The 19,670-nt window shown below is 43.4% G+C and overlaps 1 protein-coding gene and 1 long non-coding RNA gene across 3 annotated transcripts in view; one reads left to right on the top strand and one right to left on the bottom strand.

The window, feature by feature from the left end:
- The window catches only part of NCKIPSD (NCK interacting protein with SH3 domain), a 95,256-nt gene that overhangs the window by 39,314 nt on the left and 36,272 nt on the right, over nt 1-19,670 (top strand). The window contains exons 2-5 of one of the 2 annotated variants that reach the window (XM_083603027.1): nt 4,063-4,175; nt 9,424-9,619; nt 13,572-13,601; nt 16,712-16,799. In XM_083603027.1, the coding sequence (XP_083459153.1) occupies nt 4,063-4,175; nt 9,424-9,619; nt 13,572-13,601; nt 16,712-16,799 (427 nt within the window). The remainder of the gene's footprint in view (nt 1-4,062; nt 4,176-9,423; nt 9,620-13,571; nt 13,602-16,711; nt 16,800-19,670) is intronic. The other variant, XM_083603028.1, reaches the window with a different exon arrangement.
- On the bottom strand, nt 5,667-7,691 carry LOC310757707. The gene is made up of 2 exons (XR_014545435.1): nt 6,865-7,691; nt 5,667-6,420 (listed from the first exon to the last, which is right to left on the bottom strand). It is a non-coding gene; the product is annotated as an uncharacterized lncRNA (long non-coding RNA).

The raw sequence follows: 19,670 nt of genomic DNA, 5'->3' as shown, positions 1-19,670 counted from the left end.
CATTTGTCTCTAGGTGAAGGTGTTAAATTGATTTAAGAACTGGTTTATGTGGTGCTCTTATTTAAATGTCATTCTGATAGCTATTTTAAATTCTGGAAATGTGTTGATCTGTTGTAACCGCTGGGCATGCACCCTAAAAAAGTATGTGAGACCGTCATAAAATGATAGTGAATAGTAAACTTATTTTAATAGTGATTTCGTTATTACTAGGGCAACATCTTTGGCCTGTTGGTAAACAGATCAGGGAAGATTCCCAAAATAACTTCTTCCAAGCATGAGAAGCAATTCTCATTTGCTGAGCTGCATTGTCGTAGAAGACAAGCTGAATTTCTCCTCAAGTTCTTTACTAGTCTCGTTGGGGCCATGTCCTCTGCAGCCATCACCATGACTTTAGTGGTCTTGATTGCATGAATTGTTTGGGAGAGGGTGTGGCAGATCTTACAACTTGGGTGGGAGATTAGACCATGTCACCATTTGGATCCTTTCTACTCTGAATTTAAATACGTAATAGCTTTCCCTACAGAAAGCTAAGATAACCTGCAAATGAGATTCAGTTATCTTCTGCTTCGACTATTAATCACACAGTATCTCATACTCTCACTCTCCATAGGAAAGGTTTAGAGAGGGCTTTCTCACAGATTTGTATTAAAAACACCAAGGTAGCTTAGACCCACTTTTGATATTTTTAATGAGTCCACAGAGTGTTAATGAAATTCAGACTCTTCTCTCCCATTTCTTCTCCCTATCTTTTCTCTTGTAAGATAATTATTTTGAAAAACCCCCGGAAGTTTCATCTTGACCTGAAAGCTCAGCTGATGGCAGCGTGGTATCTAAATTTTGGAGGACTGCGAGGTCACTTCCCTTTGTCATCTTTGAAAGTCTGTTTCCATAGTATTCATATAATTCTTTAAGTACAGATTTGACATAGTATTGTAATGCCTTCATAATGTACAGTGCTTTATGGCATTCATATTCCTTTGTATGGGCAACAAAGATCTTAACCCCCTGGGGAGCTGGTACCTTCTGCTGTACAAGAATCCTGCCTAAGGCAAATAAAGTTTCCAAACACTCCTTAACTGAGCAGAGAAGATGGTTGGCATTTAGATGGCATTAACCCATCTAAGCAAATTGGGTTTTGCCCACTAAAGGCTAATACGTAAAGGCTAATACATCAAATGTCAGTGGTAGGGCCACAAAGCTGATCCTGTGCTCTGCTTCATAAAATGGAACATTAGGCTTATAGTACTGGTAAAAGGAATTTTCTAAATATTGCTCTGACTTGGGGAGTTGCCGCAACATCTGTATCTAACAGATTGAGGTTGAATCCTGACAAGACAGAAGTACTGTTTTGGGTGGACAGGAGGCGGGCAGTTGTGAAGGACTCCCTGGTCCTAAATGGGATAACTTTGCCCCTGAAGGACCAGGTGCACAGCCTGGGAGTCATTTTGGACTTGCAGCTGTCCATGGAGGTGCAGGTCAATTTTATGTCCAGGGCAGCTGTTTACCAGCTCCATCTGGTATGCCGGATGAGACCCTATCTGCCCGCTCTAGTTATCTCTCTCTTGGACTACTGCAATTCGCTCTATGTGGGGCTACCTTTGAAGGTGACCCAGAAACTACAACTAATCCAGAATGCGGCAGCTAAACTGATGACTGGGAGTGGCCGCTGAGACCACATAACACCAGTCTTGAAAGACCTACATTGGCTCCCAGTACGTTTCCGGGCACAATTCAAAGTGTTGGTGCTGACCTTTAAAGCCCTAAATGACCTTGGTCCAGTATACCTGAAGGAGCGTTTCCACCCTCATTGTTCTACCCGGACACTGAGGTCCAGCGCGGAGGGCCTTCTGGCGGTTCCCTTTCTGCGAGAAGCCAAGTTACAGGGAACCAGGCAGAAGGCCTTCTCGGTAGTGGCACTTGGCCTGTGGAATGCCCTCCCACCAGATGTCAAAGAGAAAAACAACTACCAGACATTTAGAAGACATCTGAAGACAGCCCTGTTTAGGGAAGCTTTTAATGTTTGATGGACTATTGTATTTTAATATTTTGTTGGAAGCTGCCCAGATGAGCGGGGTATAAATAAATTATTATTATTATTATTATTATTATTATTATTATTATTATTATTATTATATCTGGGTAGCTGTAGCTAGAACTCTGCTGCACTAGCATGGGGAGAATGGGGAAAGAGTGCTGGGCAGAAGCCTTGGAGCCAACCAGCCACTATCTCTAGAGCTAGATCCATGTCTATCAAATTCTGGAATAATTGAGTGATGGCAAACGTAATGGTGGGCTTTGAAGCAGGTTTTAGCAAGGAGTGGACTGCACAGCTCTGCCCCTCCCTACTTTCACAGAATGCCCCTAAAGCTGCAGACTTGCAGTGGAGGTTGGGATTGGGCTTCCCAACTTCATAACATGCTGGCCTTTAGTGGGTCAGAACCCACTACCAGGCCACAGCCTGATCTAAATTGGGTTGCAACAGCAGCATCCAGCACTGTAAAATAAAAATAGGAATGGGTCCTCAATTGCATGTTTGGGTTAAAGGTGGGTCCTGAGTTAGCAAACATTGAAGACTATGGATCTATTGAGCTCCTGGTTGCGCTTCCCTTCAGATCAGGGCCTTTTTGTACTACGTAAACACTTACTGATTAGTCAGAGGAAGTTAAAATAATAGCCATGTTCTTGACCAGCAAGAATTCCTTCTCCTTGACTTCACCTTCACATAATGCTTTCCCCGTTTTCCACCTTTCAATTTTATAACTTTCATTTCATTACAACTCCTTCAGCTTTCCAACAGGACCTTGCCACTGCTAACAGCAGCATATATAACTAATCCAAGAAAGGTCACACTCAGTATGTCAGATCATGCAGAGCCAATATGTGAGTGTCAGTGATGACTTGTGCCTGCAGTGAAGCGAATGGAAGACCGTAGCCAGCAGTCATCAACATTCATTTGTTTTCATAAGCATATTAAATGTCTGGGGTAGATAACATTTTGGTGAATGTGAGATTCATGATTTGCCTTAAAAAGATTTGACAAAAACAAAGTTGGTTGATGAAGGGCATGCCCGTTTGCTTGGAGAACAATAGCGATAGGGATAACCTTACCACAAGGTTGCTGTCTAAAGGGGCTATAGTGCAACAGAAGTAGGGTGAAAATAAACCTGAATAGTTGTTGTATAAATGGTACAGGATTTCAGAAGTAACAGGATATGCGCTGACTGGAAATGAAGCAATAGGACCACCCTACAACTTTTGCCGGTGCAAGAAATATTTAAAGTGGGATCGTGTATGACTGCCCTGATAACAGCATGAGCACAAATCATCATGAACGTGCAATAAAAAAGGCCATCAGGAGGAGCCTTAAGTAGTATGAATCATGGGATAGCTGTTCTCAGGTGTTTGGTTGCCTGACGTATTTCAAGTCAATGCTTGCGCCTATATTTTTTCAAGATGGGTGTTGGCGGTAAGTGGGAATCTAGCCCCTTCGTTCTATTCTAAAGGCAAGCAAAGATAGTGGAAGGAAACACGCTTCAAATTGTCACAACTTGCAGTGGAGGGTGGAAGAGTCACTGTGGCAATTTGAATGTGAAATTGATCTGAAGAGCTGCTTTGCGCCTCTGAAGTCTTGCCATTGATCTTCATGTAATGAATTGCTGGGGCTCCAGGGCCCAAGATGGGTGAGTGGAGTTGTGATGTATCCTCTGCTGCCTCCAAACAAATGTTTTTCTACTCCGCCAATAAATCTTGCACAGACAGAATCCATTTTGTATATTACTTTTTTAAAACACACGCACACACACACACACACCCCTTGGGGTTTATTTTTTGTTTATTTTTAAAGAAACTTTTATCAAATACCCATAAGAAACAAAATGAGGGAATTGATTTCTGTTACGAATGTACGCTGTGGTTGAGTACCAAAACAATGAGAGAGTATCAAAGTCTGTCCATAAAACAGAATTAAGATGGCTACGCTTGTCAGTTTCACATTGTCATTATAAGTGTTGATGGGGAGATGAAAGTGAAGGTGTTTAACACAATGCCTGTTACATTCCTTAGGTGCTGGAACAAGATGTGGTTCTGCAGTCTATTGACAGAGCTATTGAGGCCATTCATAATGCTGCGATGAAGAATGGGGGGAAATACAACTTGGAGCAGAGGGATGTCCTCCAGTAAGTACAGCAAGTAGGAATATTCAAGACAGTATGGAAATAATGTTAGGGAAGGCACATCTGAAGGAAAATGGCTGTAAGGCATGCAGTTAGCATTCAGGTGTCATTCAAGGTGCCAAGCCAGGTGCTCTATCACTTTTTTGTACTCCAGTCTCATCAGGAATTGTTGGAGCTAAACACCTGATTACTTCACATCTCTGCATAATCACAAAACTTGCTCTCTAAAAAATAAAATAACACTAACAACGTTATTATTTGTACTCTGCCCATCTGACTGGGTTGCCCCAGCCACTCTGGGCAGCTTCCAGCATATACAGGATATGATAAAACATCAAACATTAAAAAGAACCTGGTGCCTCCAGAGAATGGAGAGGGAGGAAGGAGCAACAAGTCCTGGAAGCCTAGAGCTTCCTTAGCCAGCAACTCCTCGCAGCCACTTTGAACCGAGAAGCACAGAGGGCGGAGCAGGGCAGACACATTCAGAAAAATCGGACTAAGCACAACCCAATAGTGGACAAAGAAACATGGGTTTTCTGGAGAGGGTCCAGGGCAAAAGTAGAAAGTGCACACGTGAACCTCAGGATTTTGCTAGCAATTCTAGATCAGCCCTGAGAAACTATCCATTTACTACAGATTTTCTCATGATAGTCCCACCTAGAAAAGGCTGCTGGGTACCTGGGCTTGACATGTGCAGACACGATCTTTCTTTTGTAATATATTTTAATTGTTTTTCAATTGGTGGAGTCTTATCTGGCACTAATAACGGTGGCTAAAACTACTACCCATTCCCTTTCCCAGCCCTGCCCACCCAATAAAGGAAAAGGGGAAAAAACAGACGAAAGCAGTAGGCTACTAGAATAAGCAACCCAATGTGGTAAGCAGTAAGGAAGACAAAAGGCTTGAATATGCAAGAAGAAGTGGGAAGGGTAGGGAGAATGGGATATAGGAGGGATGTTCAGCAGCAGAGTAACCCAGATAATATGAGAGTCACAAAGAAAACCATGCCATATAAATGGGAAGATGTCAGCATGCTTGCCAGTGATTAAGTGATGCTAATCCAGACACCCTCCTGGGGGAAACATGAGGATTTCCAGTTGTAATAAGATGATCCTTTTGGCAACCAAAGCACCTCTATGAATCCAGAGCACCTGATTTTTCAGAAGTGCCCATAGAATTGGTATGTATTCCAGATCAAAGTATTAAAATTTAAGGAAGAAGATAAAGCCACAGTAGTTCTATCATGAATTATGTGCAGGTGCCAAGATACCAAAGAGTTGTGTAATCTTGAAATCAATGAAGCTTTGTTTCCAAGGTGCTAACCAAAGCTTAAAATGCTGCATTCACACTGTTTGCAATCCAGTTTCATTGGAGGGGAAGTAAAGAGCTTTGCAGAGTTTCTTCCTCTAAACTGAACTCCTTGGTTTGCTAGGCTAAAAATGTCTGGTGCCTGCAAATCAAAACAGGTTTGCTTTAATAATAATAATAATAATAATAATAATAATAATAATAATTTTTATTTATACCCCGCCCTCCCCAGCCAAGGCTGGGCTCAGAGCGGCTTACAAGCAATAATAAAAACAAGTTAAATGATTACAACTTAAAAACAAAATTAAAAAATACAACATTAAAATACTGAAACATTAAAATATTAAAATGTAGCCTAATCACAGAAGGAGAAGGAAAAGAAAAAAGAAAGAGAGGGAGGGAATCAAATTGGCTCCAAGCCAAAGGCCAGGCGGAACAACTCTGTCTTACAGGCCCTGCGGAAAGAAATCAGATCCTGCAGGGCCCTGGTCTCGTGAGGCAGAGCGTTCCACCAGACCGGAGCCAGAGTTGAAAAGGCCCTGGCTCTGGTTGAAGCCAATCTAACTTCCTTAGGGCCCAGGACCACAAGGGTGTTGCTATTTATGGACCTTGAGGCTCTCTGTGGGGCATACTGGGAGAGGCGGTCCCGTTGGTACGAGGGTCCTAGGCCGTGAAGGGCTTTAAAGGTCAAAAGCAGCACCTTAAATCTGATCCTGTACTCCACCGGGAGCCAGTGCAGCTTGAAAAGCACTGGGTGAATATGCTCCCATGGCAGAGACCCCGTGAGGAGTCTCGCTGCAGCATTCTGCACCCGCTGGAGTTTCTGGGACAGCTTCAAGGGCAGCCCCGCGAAGAGCGAATTACAGTAGTCAAGCCTGGAGATGACCGTCACATGGATCACTGTGGCCAGGTCGGGGCGGGAAAGGTAAGGGACCAACTGCTTGATGCGGCGAAGGTGGAAAAATATCGCCTTGGCTGTTGCTGTAACTTGCGCCTCACTGGAAAGGGAGGCGTCAAGGATTACACCCAAACTCTTAACGGAAGGCGATGGCACTAATTGGGCCCCCGCAAGAGAAGGGAGTTGGTCCTTCATCCCATGCCATCCCGACCCAGCCATAGGACCTCTGTCTTCGAAGGATTTAGTTTCAATCAGCTCCCACGAAACCATCCAGCCACAGCTTCCAAGGATCTGGTCAGTGTGTTTGGGGCCGAGTCGGTGTGGCCATCCATCAGCAGATAGAGCTGAGTGTCATCAGCATATTGGTGACAGCCCAGCCCAAAGCTCCGGATAATCTGGGCAAGGGGGCGCATAAAGATGTTAAAAAGCATTGGGGAGAGGATTGCACCCTGCGGCACTCCACACACCAAGGAGTGGCGCGACGACATTTCCCTCCCTAGTGCCACCCTCTGTCCCCGACCAGAGATAAAAGAGCACAGCCAGTTACGGGCTATGCCCTGTATCCCCACGTCTGCGAGGCGGTGGTCCAGAAGATCATGATCAACCATGTCAAAGGCTGCTGACAAATCTAAAAGGATCACCAGTCCTGACCTGCCTCGATCCAGCTGTCTACGGAGATCATCTGTTAGGGCAACCAGAGCCATCTCGGTCCCAAAACCAGGACGGAAACCAGACTGAAATGGATCTAAAGCCGATGTTTCCTCCAGAAACCTACCAAGCTGTTCAGCAACCACACTCTCAATTACCTTACCCAGATATGGAAGATTTGAAACTGGGCGGTAATTGGATAGGTCTAAGGGATCTAATGAAGTTTTCTTTAAGAGTGGACATACAACTGCTTCCTTCAGTTCCCCTGGGAATGTCCCCATGTCAAGGGACAAATTGATAATTTCAACCAGGGGGGTCCGCGCAACATCTGGACACTCCCTAATCAGCCAAGATGGGCACAGATCAAGGAGGCAGGTGGTGGGCCTACTAACTTGGAGGAATCTATCCACATCAGCAGGGAGGATTCGATCGAAATGGTCCAACACTGGACCTGAAGTCAGTCGAGGGGCCTCCAGTTCAGTCACTGTATCTAAATTGGCAGGGAGGTCACGGCGGAGCAACAGGACTTTCTCCGCAAAAAAGCTCGCGAATGCCTCACAGCTGTGGGTCAAATTTGTGCTTAAATTTGGTTGTCCTCCTAAGGACGTTATTGATCTAATTATTCTAAAAAGTTGTGCCGGGCGAGAGCTAGCGGATGCAATGGAAGCTGCGAAGTAAGATTTCTTAGCTTTCATAGCCATCTCATAGGCTTTCATAAGCGTCCTATAAGATGTTCTTGAGGCTCTGTCACGAGTCCGTCGCCACACTCACTCTAGCCGTCTGAGATCCCGCTTCATTTTCCGCAGCTCCTCAGTAAACGAAGGGGCCCGGTTTCGACGGGGTCGCAGAGGGCGCTTAGGCGCAATCTCATCAATGGCTGCCAAGAGCTGGTTATTCCAGTCCTCAACAAGGTCATCTAATGAGTCGCCAGGAGGAGCAGGGTCCCGCAAGACTTGTCGGAATCTATCAGGATCCATCAGTTTTCACGGACGAGCCCAAATAGGTTTGCCACGTGAGCAGGGGAGGAGCGGGAAGTCAATCTTGGCTTTCAGAGCGTAGTGATCAGACCAGGGCACTTCCACAGGGGGGAGCATGATCACATCTATGCCAGCCCCAAAGATCAGATCCAGTGTGTGGCCTGCTTGATGAGTGGGGCCCAAAACAAACTGGGAGAGCCCTAGTGTTGCCATGGAAGTCACTAGGTCCAGAGCCTGTGAGGAGGGAGCGGCATCGGCATGGACGTTGAAGTCTCCCAAAACCAGTAGGCTTGGGAACTCCAAGGCCCAGCCTGCCACCACCTCCAGCAGGTCTGACAGGGTGGCTGCCGGTGTGCTGGGTGGTCGGTACACCAGACAGCCAAGCTCTCCTTGGTGCCCCACACGAGACCAACACATTCAATGCCGGAGATCGCCGGTGATGGCAGGGCTCTGAAAGAGCAATCCTCCCGGATTAACAACACTACTCCGACCCACAGACCGCGCTTGATGGAGGACAGAGAAACCTGGTGGTGTTATCTCATGTAGGGAGACTACTTCGCCTTCCCGTACCCAGGTCTCCATCACGCAAGCCAGGTCAATCCCCTGCGAGACAAAAAAGTCACGCATGGTGGCGGTTTTGTTGCCTATGGACCTGGCATTGCACAGCACCAAGGACGGAGGTGGGTAATCCTTGCTCTCCCTACCCTCATCCCTTGGGATGGGGCGTAGATTGGAAGGGGTTCGAGGATCACTGCATCTCAAAACCCTTTGCCGATAGAGATTTCTAGCCCCACTGCCATTCCTCCCTAGCCCTTCAATAGTGGAAATCCCAGACCCGATACTAGCCTCCCCAATAGAGGGGTAACATCCCCTCAATAACAAATCATCCTTGGGCCAGGACTCCTGGGTCAAAATGGTCCAACATTGGTACTTCAGTTTCATGAGAGATACACTCTTTCCTCGCACACATCTTTTTGTCGTCAAATATGTCATGAATCATGAACAAAAGGGCAAGAAATAGTAAACCTTGCACACCATGAGTAGGAGATGGGAACATTCATTGGGAGGAATTCAGCATTGCACAGTGGAAACTTTTCAGCTTGTCAGATGGAATGATCCCCTCCCCACTTGCATGTTGCTCTGGGAGTTCTCCCAAGCCCCTCTCAGAGCCAGTTTCTAGGGATGCAAGGAAGTGGGGGAGCCCTGTTGTGAAAGTGGAAGACCTTGCAAAGGCACTCATTACATGAATCCTGCCCATAGCTTTCAATAGCTCAGTGGAATTGGATTCATTCTGCCATTGAAGTAAGTTCTTCAAGGTCAGTCCGTGTTCACAGTTCAGTAATAGGACTTCAGCTTTGGAACTCTGGACCAGTCCTGTGAGCTCTACTTCCTCAATATGGCTGTTGTTTTATATTGCCAGGAAGCTGATACATCATCGGAAAGAAACTGTTTCCCGCAAAAGTCACTCACCATCCACTCAAGGAATGACTCCATCTTCCAGTGATCATCACCTGGACCTAGCCAGGCAACCCAATGGCGTCTGCAGGACTGGATATGAGCGACACCATAGCTTGCCTAACACAGATCCCCAAGAGGAGGAAGTTGGTGTTTACCAGGTGAGATTTGTGGCATATTTAATCCTTTATCTTACAAGATATCTACTCCATGTGCTAATCTTGTCGATTTTTTTTCTTGGGTGGGAAAGAGAGAATTTCCACCTCTTGCACTTAACCATTTATAGCTGGCTGTGAGTGTTGATCCTAGAGAATAAGTAAAGAGCTGGGGGTTTTTTTATTGGACCTGCCAGCTATTTAGAAGCTTAACCTCCATGCGTTATTTTATTGAGCGTAGGTGAAAATATGTTACATGCCACCTGCTGTTTCTTGTCAGTGTTCTGTTTTGAGAATGAAGGAGGTGACTGCAGGTGATATTAACTGAACGGCAGCTTGAGATCAGTTCTTAAGTTGTGTTCACTACAGTTGACAAGCACTATAGAGTAGCTGAACCTATGATAGACCTGGCTACTGTGTGTGATGGTTTCATTTGTAAAACTTTGGGGAACTCCCGGGAAGAGGCCAATAGGAGAGAGATTTGTGAGAGCAGATTAGGGCATTCAGCAGTCTCGTAACTCGCTTTTAAAGAGATGCTGATTTCTCAGATAAGTAGGAAAAATGTATTTGGGACAGTGTTTCTTGTTGTCTTGCCCGTTCTTCGACAGATTAGTTCTTTTAACTACAGTGACTGCTTGTTCCCCAGTTTACTGCATTGCACAATATGCCTTAAATTTTCTGTGCTGATGATAAACTAAGGAAGGAAGCACAGGAAATATGATTTGTAAGCAGAGATTTGTTTATTTAAGGCATTTATATCCTGTTTCTCTAAAAAGACTGTTGGAGCAGCTTACAAAAGTTAGTTCTAGGCTGGTCCATGGCACACTAGGAAAAAAAGGATGGGAGGGACGAAGGAAGCAAAACTTAGTTTTGTAGACATTTAAACATATTCTGAGACTTCTCTGATGCCCGTGTATGTCTTTCAATTGGTAGGCTGAGTTCTGAAGCTGATAGTACGGTTTGCTGGAATTACTGGCCCAGTAAAGTTTGGGTTCCTTTCCCTCCCAAAGGAACAGGGAGACTCTTCTTTTATAAATGACGCTATTTGTCTTAGTGATTGTTAGGACATTAATATTGACGGGAACTATAAAAAAGGTCGTCCGAATGGAATGGAGCATGTCACTTGCCATAACAACTTGTTTCTTGATCTATTTATATCTACACTCAAGGCAAATAAACTCATTAGATCTCCTTTGGAAGAGGCCAGAGAATGCTTCTTTATAGACAGAAAAATGAATGATGGAAATCCACTCATTAGATCTCCTTTGGAAGAGGCCAGAGAATGCTTCTTTATAGACAGAAAAATGAATGATGGAAATCCACTCCCCATCTGTATTCTCCATCATGACCCTCAGTGCCAGTGAAGCTCTAGCAAAACATGAAGTGCCTTGACTAATAGGAAGGAAGCTTCCCAAACCCAATTTGGCTATAAATCCTCCACAATCTCTTTTGAGTGTGCTCCTGATGGAACGCGCTTTGCACTGTGATAAACAGATGATGAATTTAGAATTGCTGGAGAGAAAATACTTTTTGAACATCCAAATTGAAGAATACCAACCTGTCAGCTCTCCTGATTGTTAAGATTGACTTCTCTTTGGCACCGTCATCACCGTTGTTTCCCAAGTAGAGTTGTTAGCAAAGGTAAACAGGGAATTGCCACCAAAATGATATTGAGGATGGGGCAATGGGGTTTGGAAGACACGTGTCGTAGGGCACACATCTTGCAGAGCCAATGCCCCTCCCCAGATTCTTTTAAAGATCCTTAAAAAAAAAATAACCCAGAAACCTTGGACTTGGAGGAAGCATGTTCTGTTAGACAGCTTGCTGTCAGCCCCCCATACTAGGGATTTTCTGGATATTGGGACATGTGTTCCTTTTTGCACAAGAATCTCTAGCTAGCAAGGGTATGCTAAACCTGAAGTGATCAGAACTCATTTAAGGGTGTGACCTGTGATATGGTCTTACACATGAAACCAGCTTGCAAGGAGAGAAGGAAGATGGAAGTAGATTCACCAACAACAACCCCCCCCCCATTTCTTTTCAGTATTCCCTTATTGTTGGTGCTTCTCTTATAAAGCATCAAAGCATCAGCAGCGTGAAATTGACCTGATTCTTTGAAATTTCACAGGCTCTCACTTCTGGTTGACGTCCAGAAAAGCAGCAAGCAGCAAACATGTTCAGAACTGGGCTATTCTTGTCATTCTACAAAGCAAGGGTAGATGCAGAGGAAACTCAGGCAGCTTCAACATTGAGAGCAGAATTGTGCATCATTATGGAAATATGCCGTTTCCAAGCTTGAGTTGCCTGGTAGTGCTAAATAGGGACGGGACATTTACATGGGAGAATTCTTCAACCACTGAGTGGTATTGACAATATCCCTCTCCCGGCCATTTAAAAAAACTGTTCTGCTCACCATCATGGGCTCTGAGGCTGGAAAAAATCTGGCTGTTGGGAGAAAAACATTTTTGTGGGTATTGACAGGGCAGGATTAGCAGGAGCTGTTGAGCTTTCTTGCCCGCAGGCACACTAACCAGCAGGAATGTATTTGAGAAATATATATTTATTTGCCTGTGCAAAGCATACTTACAGCTACACCTGCAGATGAGCTTCCAGCCTTTATAACAATAATGATGGTGTTGCTTTATAATCTTATGAAGTCTCAGACGGAAGTTTTAAAAATAACTCCTGTTTATGCAAAACAACAAACTATATTTTATCTGTGTTGCATCCTGTTTTGGGGTTTTAAAAAAGATTTCCTGAAAACCACCCAGGACTAAAGTACAAATTTTCATCATTTTGTAAAAAAGAAAAGAACAAATAGGGGTCAATTTGAGAAGTTTGATGGAAACCATTGAAAAACCAAGATCCTTTTCTTAGCTGACTTCAATGGAACATTTAAAATAACTGGCTTATTTAGTTATGTTTATTTGTTGGTTTCCAAGTGGCGTGAAGCACTTTTATTCACAGTTTTGCACACTGCCCTAGAATCCTTTATTGGAGCGCCGCTAAGAAGTAACTTAAATAAATAATATAAAAACAAATTCTGCTGCTTCCTTGTCATACCAAGCAAGTTGTTCAGAGCCTTTAAAGTTTACAGAATGCCAAGGATTGAAGATTTAAGTTGACTTGGTGCATGTGCGTTTATATCATCTTTTAGGGCAGGGGTGGCCAACTCCCCAAAGACTGCGATCTACTCACAGAATTAAAATCTGGCAGTGATCTACCCCCTTTTTTGGGGTTCAGGTCAAAGTTGTTGAGCTTTTTTAGGGAGGAGGAAAGCCCTGATTTTTAAGAATTCAAGGGGACAAAGGGGGAAAGCGCCACTCACCAACGGATCACTGTCGAAACAAACAGCCTCACTGAATAAACTCCGTCTTCCATTCTGCAGATCGTGCAACAATGGGGGGCCAGGGGCGGGGCCAGATTCTATCTTACCAATGCTAAGGAAAGGGACCCAGCCATCAACCGCAATCTACCAGAACCTCCCAGGGATCTAACAGTAGATCACGATCGACCTGTTGGACATCCCTGCTTTGGGGGAAAGGAAGAGGCATTTTGCCAGTATTTTGAAAGACACCCTTTATGTCCTTACCTCCCAGCTGTGTGATATTTATTGAGACAGAATACCAATAATTTCTAGATGAACAAATGAGTTGTTGTCTTTTGTTAGAATCATGTGTAAGCATTGCCATTTTTCAAACGAGTAACAAATTTCCTTTAAACTTAAAAAAAAGGGACTGAGCTTGAGCTTCATCATGGTTTTAAGTATTGTGTTTATGAACTGTAACTGTTAATTCTGGGCTTGAAGTAAAGAATGACTGTGGAAGGCAAACACATAGGCCTCACTATGGTAATGTAGTGAATGGGATGGAGCTGTTTAAATAGTATCTTTCATTTTTAAAAAATTCATTTCATTTTATCTATTTATTTATTTTTTATTCTGGATTATGCTTGTCAGAATGATAAAAGGCCAGAAACAAAGTATGGCGTAAGTTAACATATTTTATGGTTGTAGTTTCTAACTCCATATACCCTAACTTTAACTTTTTCATACTTAAGTGTAAAACGTTCTGCAAAACATAATCATAGGCTATGCTTGTTTTGTTCAAAAGCTGCATTTCATTTTAGTTTCCATTTATCTCCTGCCCACTGCTGTTTAACCAATAATGTTTATATGTGACTTTTAGTCCCAAACATCTGGTGTAGCTTCTAGAGGAGCCAGGTTTGATTCCTTTTTACTTTATTTATAAAGCACATTATAAAATGATAAATTCAGCAGCAGACCATAAAATGATAAATTCAACAATAGACTAAAATAATGATTTCTAAAACAGTATTTGTTTTAGATATGACACGCAGTTCAGCAAAGCAATAGGACCTTGAGCAAAAAAAACCCTCAGCTTCCACCAAAGGCCTGAGTGAACAGATGTGTCTTAAGTAGATGCCCCAAGCGCAGAAGTGTTGAAGCCACTAGTGTCTCCAAGAGCAGAGAATTGCACAATCTACTGTACATCATCACACAGCAAGCTGCACCTAATGATAGGACAACTAGAAAGGCCCACCAACAATCTCTATGTTTGCACTTTTTAAAAACATGAAAACCAAGACCAACACTTACAAACCAAAGGAAGCATGCCTAACTCATTGTGCAGTGGATTGGGGCCATACTTGCGAGGAGTGTTAAAGACCTCCCTATCCTCCAAGCTATGCTCGTGATCCAAACTGGGCCCCTTGCACTGGCAACGTGTGGGAAAGAAAGAACCACCTACACATACAAGCACAGCTACATATCTTAACATAATGCGTAGTTTAACTCTGAGTGGTGCATCCAATAAACGAGCATTCGCCAAACCGATGCCCTCCAAAGGTTTTAGATTACAACCTCCATAAATTTTCCATAAATTGGAAAAGGTTGCTTACTAATAGAAGACACTGGACATTCCTTTTGTAAATGCTGTGTCCTTTTCTAAGAGATCACTCGCTGTTTAACGCGTATCAAGAATGAGGAACCTGCAGCCCTCAGTGCTGTTGGGCTGCAGCCCAGCTGCCATCATCCTTGGCCATGCTAGCTGGGGCTGGTTGATGGTAAGGAGTCCAAGGACATCAGAAAGGCCTGAGGTTCCCCATTCCTGATGCGTATGGTGAGATCTTGTTTCTGTGGTATATTACAGGTCCCATAAAGAACACTCATAAGTAAGATGGCTTTGTTTTTGTTTTTTTTAATATTGTCACAGAGTTGGAGAGTGTGGAGGACTAGATGCTACTGAGTTGCCAAAGGAGCAACAGATGGATTGGGAGATGGAGGTTAAAGATGGAAGAGCTATGGTGGACTCTTTCTTTGGGAGCTAACCAATAAAACACACACAGAGAGAAAGAAGGACAGAGCCTCTGACTCCAGGATATTTGAATCCTCTGGATTTCTGCCCCCCCCCCTTTATATACTTTTATACTGCCATTTCACAGGGTTTAGGTTATGTTCTTGTTTTAATGATACATTAACTGTTTTAGGCTGTACACCGCTTAGATAATTTTGAAATAATAATCAGTATATAAAGGTATTTAAATAAGTATAAGGAAAGGACTGTCCTTTTTTTCTGGGAAGGGGAGAGAAGAGAGGGGACAAACATAGATGAGGAAGAAGAGTGCAAGAGATGAGTGCTGGCCCAAAGGGTGAGATTTTTGGTCTCCGCCATCCAGACTCCTGCAAATAAGTGTTGGTGTCAAGAGAGTTGCCTCCAGCTGCCACCTGAGTGGCAAGAACTCCAGGAGCAGAATGAGGCCAAATAAAGGAAATCAGGTGCAGGACCCCTGTGGCGATGCAGCCCTAAGTTTGGGGAAGTGGGCTGTGTTAAGGAGCCCAGGATGACGTGTGCCATTGAATGGGAAACTGTTCTCTAGCTGGCTAACTGCCTTTGTTATAACAAACACTAATGGGAAGCAGTGTTAGAAACTGAGATATGAAAGCTAGGAGCTAAATGGCACCTTAAGCCTAGGTTATGGGCACAACAATGGAATGTCTAGGCACACTTTTTTATAGCAAGAATACAAAGCTGAAAATGAATGAACTGCAGCTAAAATAATATGTTCATTTTTCACGTGGTCTATTCCTTCACCTGCCCACTCCCCTAATATTATTAAGAGGGTCTCTTCTCCAGTCTTCAGAAAGTAGCTGAAAGTGGGCAGGCAGAAAAAGGTCCTCTTTTCCTTCCATTCTGCAGTTTTAATCTGAAATTGTAGGCGCAGTACGGCACCTAAACTGATTGTGCTAATGAAATTCCCTGTTGCAAAATGCGCCTAGAACAATGGGAGTTTCTAAGATGGATGGGAAGTGCTTCTCCTGTATCCCAAAAGAAGGAAATTGAGCCTTAAAACCTAGAGCTACTTCTGTCTAATCCAGATGTCACAGACGGACTATCTAATCTAGCCTCTGCCCCACTCACCTCCCCCCACTGCTGATCAAGCTATGCAATTAATATTCCAGCCTTATCTGCTCACAGAAGAATTGTGTGACTTTGGAAGTGTGCTAGCTGTAGGGAGCTCTAAGCACCGTGCACGAGTCAAAGCTTTCCTTGTCAGGAGCCTCTGCAGGGAATGAATGGCATTGTAAATGGCCTTGTCTAGCCTGAGACTTTTTTCCGGTCTCAGTAAAAAATGCTCTGAATGCATTAATGCGAAGAAAACCTACATGCTTCTAGTCTTTGTCTTTATCCCTTTGCGAGCATAATTTGTTGCATGGATCGCTCCAAATGCATCTAATATGCACATGGCTTGCTGCCTCTGTGGAGGGGCTGAGAGGAAGGCAAAGTGTACGTGTTTGACAGGTCTGTGTAACACAAGCACAGTGCACTGCTGAATGTAGCAATTAAACATGCTGCTTGTCTTGTCCATGGGAGGGAGGAAAGCGACACGTTCAGACGCTTCCGCTTTGCTCTTGGAGGAAACTGATTATTATTAACATTGCTATCCTCCAGCGGCATCTTTAAGGAATGAAAAGAGCAATATTGGGACAAATTTGTGCACACAGAGAAAAAAAATAATTTATTTTTTATGTGTCTGTCTTCGCTACTTCCTTTGATTGTTCTAAAACCTTTCTTCTAGATCCCACCACAGTCACGCCGTGCTGCTCCCGTTACTCCGCCACCGCCAGAGAAATACAAAAACACACAGATGGCTGCCTCTGTTAAAAGTAAGAAAAAAGCTTTTTGCAGCTGTATGACACTGAGGATCAGATGCATTGCTGAGCTAACTTATTTGGTTGTCAACAATTAGGAATGTGGAAAACTTGCTTATAGTATGTCAGGCTGTTGATCTGTCAAGCTCAGTATTGTCTACATCACGGTGGGGATCCTCCGAGTCACAGGCCTGGTTAGGCCCACCAGGCCTCCCCGTTTGAACTGTCAGGTCGTTTTGGCCAAGCCACGTCCACCGGCCCTATAAACATCTGGTGTGGGGTGGGTAACGTACCGCTGAGCTACTTCCGGCTGTGTGTGTTCCACAAGATGGAAAGGAGTATATTATAGATAAGAGTTTATTCCAAATGTTTTGCTTTTGTATTTTTTGCCATGGAACTTTGAAGAAGGCTTGCAGTCCTAGAACGATTTTTTCCAATTGTTCTAAAAACTTCTAGCAGAAAGCTTTCCAAACTTCTCATGTTGGTGACACACTGTTTAGACATGCATCATTTTGCAACACAGTAATTCAGTTTTACTAGCAAACCGGAGGTTAAACTAACCCCTTTCCAGCCCTGGAAGCAGCATGGGGAGCATTTGCGTGACACACCTACACACTGCAGCCGACACACTAACGTGTCATGGCACACGATTTGGAAAGCTCTGTTCTAGCATGATTTCAGCTAGTTGAGAACTTCAGGTTGTTCCCATATGATTTTTTTTTTTACAAAACCACCAGTCCTATGACTTAAAGTTGTTATCATGGGAAGATTTGCATGAGTATTTTAGAAAGCTCGGGAATGGATTGGTGTATCTTTGTGTCCTTTGTGGCTAGATTTAGGTATTCCAGAAACTGCTGGAATCTTTCATCAGTTAGAGAGATACATGTGCCTAGGGCTCCCACCTTAAGAATTTTGGTTCTGATAGTAACTTGGAGGGAGAACTTAAGAGATTGATGATAAATAGCTTGATGGGAACCACCATCCCTCCTCCTTCCTTTCTAGTCAGTTTCAGATGAGCTGGAAGTGGCAGTGGTTGGTCTTTCCCAAAAGACCTGGCAATATTTGAATGACAGACATGCCTCTGTGCAGTTAGTTGCTTTGGCTAAGGTGCAGAAGCACTTCTTGTTGTTCTTTGGAGTACTGCAACCAAGTGTACTGAGAATCCCAGCTTTCCCCTGACCAGGATGTGATAATTCCATAGATCACCAGGGGGAGCCCACTAATAATGCAATGATGAAGGGCTCAATTAAGAACGAGCTTTCTGGGAACAATCCATCCTGCTCTTTGTTCGGAGCTGAACATTGTAGAAGCGGTGCTCTCGGGAACCATATTCTTTCAGCTTTTACCAGGAGGGTGTGTCAGTTATGTAACAGCTGGCCGTCAATGATGTATGTTCATTAAATCTGAAATGCCCAGTGTTGTTGAGAACAAAGCAGATAATTCTCTGGTGCTATGCTTTTTTAAAAAATGGATTATCCAGAGGGTCAACCTTACTCAATGGGAACTATTTTCTTCAGTAATGCCCAGTGCAGACGTAAAACATAGCCATGGTTAGAACCAATCAGCATTTATTGCTTTAACCCTGGTTAAGGTTCCTAAGCTAATTGTTTCCCCTTTAAGTCACCAGTGAAGACCCACTTGTCACCTTGTAATCAGAAATGTTTGAGTGTCGGAAGCTGAGCCTAAGTCATAGACCAGGGTTGCTCATTCTGGATTTCACTCAGTCCTGACTACTTCTAACCATAGTTATAATAGCTGTACACACAGCCTCTTTGCTTCACTCTTCCTTTCATGCACATAGTAAAACAAACCAGGAAATTGCAGTTAATGTCTGAAATGGGCAACTGTGGTTAATGCCTTCCAAACAAGTCGGGGAACTACAGGTGAATTTTAAACCATAGATCCATACCTGCCTTGCTTCTAAGCCATTAGTTTGGGCATGTTGCCATCGGCTTTCTGCCTGCTTCCCCTGCTTATGCAAAGGGAGGAGTGAAGAAGGAGCAAAAGGTGCATGTATAGATTCAGGCTGAAATTTTCAATAACAATAACTCCAACACATCTAGAATCAAGAGCACTAGGAAGAAACTTTGTCCAATAATTTTTCCGTCTGTTTCCTCTTCAGAGATAGATAGCTAAACATTCAAAAAAGTTGGAAGGAACCATGAACCTTACTAAACTAGGCACATAGTGAGGCAAATACAACAAAAGCAACTCATATTGTTTATAAAACCAAACAGGAGGCTTGAGGTGTGACGGTCAAAGTATTGGATTGCGTGTAGGTACTAATAATTTACTTAGTACCAGATTGAGCACATACAATGAGTTTCATTATTTAAAGTTTAATCATGCTGGATTATTAGGTGCAAAGGAATTGTGCTAGATCAGCCCTAGTCACCCAGGGGAAATTTATACTCTGTTGAAGCAACTAGGCAAATGATAGCATTGAAAACTTGGTGTAAGGAAAACAAACATTGGTTAAGCATTATGACTTAGGCCAAAAAGAATAAAGTATAGTATTTAAACTTGTGCGTTACTTGGGTCCTACTGGTCTTTGACCGTAATAAATTATCTGAATCTGAGTCCTACTCTGTATAGAAAAGAGATCAGTAGGTATAGAGGTTGCCAATGTTTCTTTTAAATAAATAAAGTAAAGGAAATATTCTGGAGCCAGATCCTGCTAGGCATGTGTGCAGAGTACAAGGCATTGAGAGCGTGTTAGTCATTCATTATCAATTTTAAAAATCCTTTTGGGAATTGAGAATAAATCTGTTCCCCTTTGGTTTTTAAGAGTGGTGGGTAACATAAGGGTGATACAGTTAATCAAGAATTAGAATCGGTGTTGTTGCCTTTTGAAAGTACTGCTTCTTTCCTTTTACAGATAAGGTT

The sequence above is a fragment of the Podarcis filfolensis genome, assembly GCF_964270895.1.
Source record: "Podarcis filfolensis genome assembly, chromosome: 2".
In the NCBI taxonomy this organism is placed as follows: domain Eukaryota; kingdom Metazoa; phylum Chordata; class Lepidosauria; order Squamata; family Lacertidae; genus Podarcis; species Podarcis filfolensis.
Note: the sequence above shows the minus strand (reverse complement) of the source record. Positions and strands in the feature narration are given on the sequence as shown.